Source organism: Stegastes partitus, unplaced genomic scaffold (genome assembly GCF_000690725.1).
Source record: "Stegastes partitus isolate 25-593 unplaced genomic scaffold, Stegastes_partitus-1.0.2 Scaffold1399, whole genome shotgun sequence".
Taxonomy (NCBI): domain Eukaryota; kingdom Metazoa; phylum Chordata; class Actinopteri; family Pomacentridae; genus Stegastes; species Stegastes partitus.
Window position 1 is genome coordinate 37,319 of NW_007579130.1, and position 8,540 is coordinate 45,858.

At 40.0% G+C, this 8,540-nt stretch overlaps 1 protein-coding gene across 1 annotated transcript; it reads right to left on the reverse strand.

Annotated features, from left to right (window-relative positions):
* Nucleotides 1-1,497: 1,497 nt before the first annotated feature.
* On the reverse strand, nt 1,498-8,493 carry casp3a (caspase 3, apoptosis-related cysteine peptidase a). Its single transcript, XM_008299272.1, has 6 exons — nt 8,335-8,493; nt 7,882-8,021; nt 4,193-4,321; nt 3,910-4,085; nt 3,678-3,786; nt 1,498-3,585 (listed from the first exon to the last, which is right to left on the reverse strand). Exons 1-6 carry the CDS (start codon nt 8,397-8,399, stop codon nt 3,356-3,358), a joined length of 849 nt encoding a protein of 282 aa, XP_008297494.1. The 5' UTR covers nt 8,400-8,493; the 3' UTR covers nt 1,498-3,355.
* Nucleotides 8,494-8,540: the final 47 nt, after the last annotated feature.

The following is an 8,540-nucleotide window of genomic DNA, read 5'->3' on the forward strand; positions in this document are numbered from 1 at the left end:
CAGTACTTTATATCTAAATATCATGGTTTTCATCGACACCCCCAAATTGCAACACCCCTGTTTATATATGATATGAATATGGAAGCCTCCAGTTACCTCATTATAAACTAAAAGGAATATAAGATGAGGAGAAAACGTTTATTTTTTTCTTTAACATTCTACAGTGCTATGCAATCCAGAACAGAACTACAAAACACAGCGAAGGTAGCTGCTTCCAAATGTTAATATTTATTAGAGGATTGTTTTTGCATTATAATGTAGGAGGACTCATCTCATATGTGCTGATCATTTATTGGCATAAATCAAGGAACATAAATATGCTTCAACACATAATGTAATCCTGTGTGGGCTCATCAGCATATACAACAACATGTCTTACTACTGGATATATGATTATTAGGAGTGATTTTTTGACTTATCAATCTTACAATTGTCAGAAACGAATAAATAATTCATAGATCTATTATCAAGTCATCAACGACAGTATTTTTCTCAGCAAAATGCCACAATTTGAAAGTCGGAGGTTGTTGCAGCTGGGACTTTATTGCTTTTCTTGGATGTAGTAAAAGGTAAAATTTTGAGGGTACTGATTTCAATTCAGTCTCTGATGTTGATACAGAATCTGAATTGAAATCAGTCCCCTCAAAATATTCTACAACTTTGTACAATATTTTTAATAGCATTTCCTAAAAAGAATCAGTTGAATGGTGAAACAATATGGGGATTGAACATTGACAAAAATTAGCTGCAGTCCGATCAGATTGCAACTAAACTGTACAAATCATGGTATTTGATTACATAATCGTGAAAAATCAAGTGATTGTAAATTTGTGAGATTGAACATGTGACTCAAAGAGGGATCAGCTAACAGTTAAAAACTGGTTCAGGTCAGTGTTCATGCAGTTGGACAATAGGGACTCCACAGGGAGCTCCAGATAACAGGTCGGCCCCAGCAAACGTTGCAGGTAGCAGGTAACAGATAAAACCAACAAAAGCAACGTTGTATGTCCCAATGCAAACAATAATCATACAATACAACTGACAGCATCATATCAGCCAGGAGCGATGAGTGTTGATAAGGTTAAGGTGTGGCTTTTTAAACAAACTCCAGCACTGACCAGAGGAGCTTCGGCTTAGAGTTTTTGTATCAGGATATACTGTCTGAGGTCTGTTGCTTGTGAGAGCAGGTTTAGGTAAAATGCTTCTGTGTTGGCACTGAAGGACTCTGAGGCCCAGTGTTATTTGGCGCTGGGCCTCAGGATCTGGTGGCCCAGTTCTTCTCACCTCCAGGCATGCCAAATCTGGTGTAATCCGCCCTGTTTACACTCAAGACGGCGTACACAAGTAGATCCTTTGCTGTTTGTTGAGGCTGGCTCTTCTATGCGATACGAACAACACTGGCAACTTTTGCCAGAAACACATCTGCAAGAGTTGGGTAATCTCTGGCTCTGGTTTAATATCGTTTATGAGCCAAAAACAAAACTCTGTACCACAACACAGGATGAAAAGTGGTCTTTATTTTAAGGGATAACATTACACCAACCTCACAGTATAGCTGCTTACAAAACAGTGATGCTACAAAAAAAGCAGAGGAGTGATGTTCATAGCAACATGTTGCATAATGTGACTTTAAACTGGATTGTCACATTTTTAACAGTGAATGAAATATTTTAACAGCACAAGTGACAGATACAGCTTTGTTTGCTGTAAACATTGAAAGCGATCAAATGAGCACCAGCGGGATCAGCACACGTTCAAATAAGTTGTGCTTTGTCTGTTGTACATATACCACTTTGAATCAACAATTCTACAACAATTCACTGGATTATAGGTTTACACATTTGATTAATTATGAATGTGAGAAACTTACACCACTGAAGTACAAAATCACCTATGATCAGTCTTTCATTCCCATCTTGTGTAGAGGGACTGTGTGAATTGATTGCTTTAGTTTCTGTTTGTTGCTGTTGTGTTTTTTTTTCTGTGCTACATGATTAAAACACAGAAAACCTCAGGCATTCCTTCATCAGAGTACTGTAAGTCTGCAACCACAGACTTTTCTTTTAAATCACCAATGCGTCTCAATATGGCTTTTTTTTTTTTTTTTTTTAAACGGCCAATTGTTTAGTAAAAAAGGCACATCAATAATCCCTGAGGCCAAAGTGAAGATATTCAAATTTCTAGTTTTGTCTGGCCAACAGTAAAAAATGTACGATCACAAAGCAAAAATTCACATTCAAAATGCTGGTACAAGTGATTACTCTCGTTCTCTCTCCCTCTTTTTTTTTTTTTTTTACTTAAGATTACTTTAAAACTGTTGCCAATTAATTTTCTGTTAATTGTGTCATTGATTTATCAACTTATTCATTTCAGCTTTAGTGTACTGGTTGGGAACAACTGTTAAAAATTAAATGTAAAGTTGAGTTCAAGTGTGAACAGCTGATCAAAATGCACCTCAAACAGCACTATTACTCATGCATGCCATAAAATCTGTGTTCCCACTAATTTTTGAGGATATTCACAAGCAACAGTTCATTCAAAGAAATCCATGTTCAAAAAAAAAAAAAAAAAAAGACTGAAAAAATATCTACTTCTGAGCTTCATAACCTACAAATCACACAGCAGCTTCCAGGGTGCTCCTGAACTTTCCACACATTAATTTACCTCCCAAGTTCAGCTGCTGCTTTCATGTCGACTTCACACGAGTCATTGGGTACCAATTCAGTAAATTACTGTTATGTTTTGGTTGTACAACCTTCAAGTCAGACGCCACTACACTGACACGGTAGCGGAGAGATAAGAACGGAAAGCCAAGAAAAATTACAGACGTGATCCCTTCATAACACACTATCATGTTGCTCAGACACTTGAGTTACAATAAACTGCTGATCCATAAAAATGTTGTTGCTAGAGGGCAGAAAGCCCATCTGTGGTTTCATGATTACACAAATACAGAAGGTCAAACTTCCTATTAAACTGGCTCCTAACATGTTTCCCTGAAATGTGTAGAGTGTAAACAGCAAAGAGGCACCTGGCAGCACGCTGCCAGCTTGGAGTTACCATTATTACCTGTAGGTTTTTGTTAACTGTAAAAAAATAAGGACATGCTGCTGGGGTAAAAAAATGAATTCCATACATATCAAAACTACACGTCACACTGAAAGAACCTTATAATGCCAAGCTTGTGAAATGTGACTGCATCACATCTACTCTCCCAGAAATATACAAGTTTCAAGTGAACTTCACTTAGAAAGTGTAAACTAAAACCATTCTCACCCTCCCATACACACCTGCAGGCCTTTCTTCTGCAGATAAAAGGCCCGCCAGGTTGAAGACTCGTGATGTGGACACGACATCAAGGAGTAAAATACATCTCTTTGGTCAGCATTGACACAATGCAGGGGATTTGTTTCTTTGCATTAAAGCCTGGTGAATTGGAGATAGACTCAAACTCTACCGCCACCTTGTGGTTAACTCGTGTCATGATGTGCTGGAGCTCCAACTCTTTTCCATATTTGCTGACCATATCGCAGAGTGACTGGATGAACCAGGAGCCAGTCATAGTGTTCCTCCATGAGTAGTAGCCTGCACACGCGTGATAGAATGAGGGGTGTATTAATACAACATTTAAAAAGAAAACAGTATCCGTGTAAAAACACCTGTGTTTAAGTACTAACCTGGTGCTGTGGAGAAGGCGTAGAGGAAGTCTGCTTCCACAGGGATCTTGGTTGTATCTTCTCCACTGTCCGTTTCAATGCCTGCATCCAGATCAGTACCTCTGCAGGCCTATTCAGTGTGCACACAAATTAATAACATTTGTTTACATGCTCAATACTTCCACAAAGCCCAAGATAAGTTAGTGCAGGTGGGCAAAAAAGGTCCAAAAAAAAAAAAAAACTCGTACAGTACCTGGATGAAGAAGAGTTTGGGCTTTCCCACTAGTGACGTGCAGCGATCACCTCGAAAAAGTGACGTCAGGTACTTGAGCTCGACTGAGCCATCTGTGCCGAAGAACACACCCTCGTCTCCATGACTCAACAGAACACAGACGAATGAGGCTGAGGATCTGTGATCTTCCTTTGACACTGAAAAACAAAGAGAATGTACAGCTGATACACAGCAGGAGCTTTAGAAGTAATTTGTTTGTCTACAAGTTTTGAGGTCATTTGTATACGTTTTGCATTACACTCACTGGCAGTTAAAACCTGTTTCATCTGCTCCACTGTCTGGTCGTTGTAAACCTTCACTTTGTAACCCAACTTGGCAAAGACTTTCATTGCGTTGGCTGCATCTACGTCAGTACCATTTCGCTGATTCATGCCTGAAAAAGAAGCACACAGTAACAGTTGATTTGGAAAAAACAAAATGAAAACATATCTACAAACAATAAGCTGCCATTTCTTAAAATTCGTTTTACACACAGCAGCAAGGTCGAGGAAACCTGATTAAATGTATCATAGGCAGCAGAACTTTGAAGTCTGTCTTATCTTACATGAGAAAGCAGGTGTGGTGAATCTGTACCAGCTGATATTCAAACAGCAGCAGGCAGTAGAGATGCTGTGATAAACTGCAATTTCATCTTTTTACAGTTTTAAACGTTGACTCCATATGGATTCAGCCACAGTAGACAATGTGGAAAATGTTTTTAAATGTCTGTCTTATTTCCTGTTCTTTTACTACATGGGCTATTTTGTTTATGTGCCGCACAGGACCAGTAATTGAGGTCAGCATGTGTCGTATTATGTGCTGGATTTTAAGAAGGTAAAAACCATGTCCAACCTGTGCTGGTTGTGTTTTGTAGTGCAACTATGCTAATTAGTACAAGATCTCTAGTAACCTCTTGTTCCATCCAGCTTCAACCTGAGCAGAGATCTAATCAGGCAGAAGAGAATGAAAACACCTATACAGCTGTAAATAATAAAATTATTTAAGGTTGGTTTCATTTTTCTGGTTTGCTGTCATGGCTTATTGGGACACTTTGAAAAGAGCTATTGTTCATGTTAAGGGAACACCCGTGCTTTTCGTACTATGGCGTGTCTGCATTCACATAACCCATCAGCATTCATAATTCAGAATTACCCACTTTGACCCAACTTAGTTTCCCCTCCTATAAATAGAATACACATCAACATACAGTTTTTTTTCCCTGAAGCTGCCATTATATGTCTGATTTGGTGTAAAAAAAGTGTAAAAATAATCATGAATGTCTCTTCAGTAAAATGCAGCGTAATATTGAAAAACACTGTATTTTTTAACCTCCAGCTCTGCAGGTAAAAACTAAATAAACCAGGCAATACAGGATTAACTACTGCTGCTGCTGTTTACTCCACTCACACTATGTACTTGCTCTTAGAACATTTAGTACGTGTTGTAAATGCAGTCATGTGTGCTCTTTCAGTCATGCTAGACAGGTTTTCAGAACATAAGTCTGACAGAAAAGTAAATCTATTACACTGTGACTCTGTAAGAGCAAACCGACGCTGTATTCTCTTGCACTGATATCCAAGGTCTTCCCAGCCAGATATTAGAGGTTCTTTCAATAATAGGAGATGCTGCTTCTTTGCTATTCAAGCTTACATTGTGCAATAACCCGACAGGGTAGACAAGGACTAAGGCCAGCTCAAGGTTTCCTACAGCATCTCCAACTATTGCAGACATCAAGCTTTTATATCCTCAGAGAAGCAATTCTCTGACATGGTACATGTCCATATATACAACTCTCCACAGTCTACATCAAATTCTAGGAGGAACTATTCATCTTCATGAGCCACTAACAGGACATTGCACTGGGAGTCAGTGAATTGTATTATGCTATCAAATACAAGTGCAAATATTTGTTCTCATTCTCTCTACAGCCAACATAGTGACGACTACAGAGGTAACCTGAACATCTAATTAGCTGACACAGGATCCAGTTAAACGGTATCCTCAGCAACAAGAGTCCCCAAGCACACCTACCATCTCATGAAGGGTCAGATGTGAGATGCTTTACTATAAACCGAGACAGTGACAGTCAAAAACAAAGCCTCACTCCACAAAAAGGCAGCATCAGCCGTTCCTGTATGGAGTTCACAACATCCCAGTGTGCACAACATCATGTAGTAAAAAAAAAAACAACGTTGCAAATGGAAAGAAACACACCTAACTAATCAGAAACAGAAACAAACACTTGTCAACAGTGAAGATGGGTCTCACCACTCTGAGATAAGCAGGTGTTTAGTCTAATTGATCCTGTGTTCAAACACCTGCACTGAACTACAGGCTTCACAAGCATCATCCAGAGAAGTGTCAAATTAATCTACCAAAACTGTGGAACAAAGTAAAAAGTGCACCAACATGGACCACTGTGACAGAAATAACAGACACTTTGAGTGCCAGCAAACATCCGAGTCCTAATGAAAGTTTTAAAGGTGAACATTTGAGCCAACTGATCCATTAACCTTGTGTTAACCAGTCTGGGTGAACCACTTCCCATGACAACAGCCAACTCAGACAAAGTCATCATCAGTACGCTTACTCAACAAAGCATTGCACAGTTCCCAGTAAAGCGGTCAAGAGAAAACAAAATGAAACCAACACACTGAACAAATGTGTTTTACTACTTCCCTGTTCACTGTTCACACACTGTCAAACTTCAACAGTGAGCAGATGTCAGCTGGGCACATACATTTGCACTGAATCACACGAGGACTGAACAGCTCGAAGAAAACATCTAATTGTGATTTTTCTGACAAATATTTTGATTTGATTTGCAGCTCAGCACTCACTGTGTAACAGAGTAAAAACGTGATGGCTCCTCACCACATGGCAACCTTAAACAGTGTGACTCACACACGAAGGGCAGCATGAATTTGTAAACCCAGAGCAAGACACGCTGCAAAATCTACATTATTAATTGCAGTCTTTGCAATCTGTAAATTGCATTGTCCCAAATTGTGACTTTGAATTGAAATCAATGAATTGTTCACATGTGGAGAAACTTGTAAAGGCACTGAAGTCCAACAGCTCAATCAGCCAGAGGACACACAAAAGCCTGAAAAAGTCTGGATCATGTGGCTTTCACTTCTACCTTTTATTCCTCCACCTGCAAACTTGGCACAGACCTCAACACCTTTTAGGAAATTTATGTATAACTGAGATATGTATGCTATTATACACTGTTTAGCTGATCCTATTTTAAATGAGTGAGTACTATGTGTAGAAAGAGAATCTCTCTGAGGAAACCGTTTCCATTTTCTTCCTGGTAATATGCAGTCTCCACTCATTAGTGTACAAGATCATCTACCTTTTTCTTTAGACAGTAATCCACTGTTTGCATCATACAGGAGAATAAATGAAGAGTTCATTTGCAAAAACAGATAACTCAATGATTGTAGATTTTCAGAAAACATATGTTTTTGTTGTTAGCTTGAGATAATATCAATCACACTAAGCTGAGTGGATTTGACTCAGTAGAAATGACACAACGAAAACAGAGATAACTTAAGTTTGACTGATGTTGTCTCAGGTAGACGATGGAAAAGTGGGTTTTCTGAAGGTTTGTAAAGATGGAGTTATCTGTTGTTGCAAATGATCTCTTCAAATAAATACCAGTTCCCTTCCACGCATGCCACGAGTTGAACAAACATCGTTTCACCTCTGAGGAAGTTGAGAAGCAGTTTGTGTACTTTGTTATTTAATTGCACACATGATGTAGAGAGCTTGTAGTCTTCCATTGACCCTATATTCAATAGTCATTTTATATACACATAAGTGAAAGACTAGTTAAGTCTGTGAGATACTAACACAACTTTCACTCAGCCTTAGGTGCAATGACTCACTGAACGCAGCAGTGGTGCCTCAACCTAACCACAAGCTTAACCAAATAACCAAAACAATCACCAGTTGTCCTGTCAAAGTTCTTGTTGTTGACGATGATGCACTGGCCGATGCTGGGGAAATCCAGGCTATATCTGAAGCTGTGGGAGTGGGGCTTGGCATCCACGTCCATGGGGAGAGAGGCGGACAGAGACCCCGACGACCTGAAGGACAGCAAACCAGAACGCGGGGTTACAGTCACACTATCCCATGAGCGCAGACAGCTGCTGGTGTAAGTGAAGGGGGAAGCATTCACAGAGGGCCTGCTATAGTGCCTTATACAGCTATGCAATTAAATATTACAACCCTCTAAAGTGTTAGAGACAGCAGATAAAAGATAAAAGGCGCGACAGCAGCCTTATGAGTTCAGGAAGACACTCGGTTTCCTCCCCACTGTCTGCTAACCGCAACAGAACAAAGCGCCGATGAGCCGCAGCGGATAAAGGACGCTAACGAGCTCCATGAACACTGACTCACTGCTGTCCGTCGTCTCGGCGGGCGTCTGTACAGTCCCCTGTGGCTCCGGAGCCGTTTTCCGACATCTTTTGGTAAATAAACCGAGCTGAGAAATTATCCGCAAACAAGTAACCAACCAACAGAGGACGTGTCTGCAGTGAGAGCGCGCGAGCGGCTGCGCTGCTAGTAAACAAAGATGCTGATGTCACGCGCAGGATGGAGGCGCT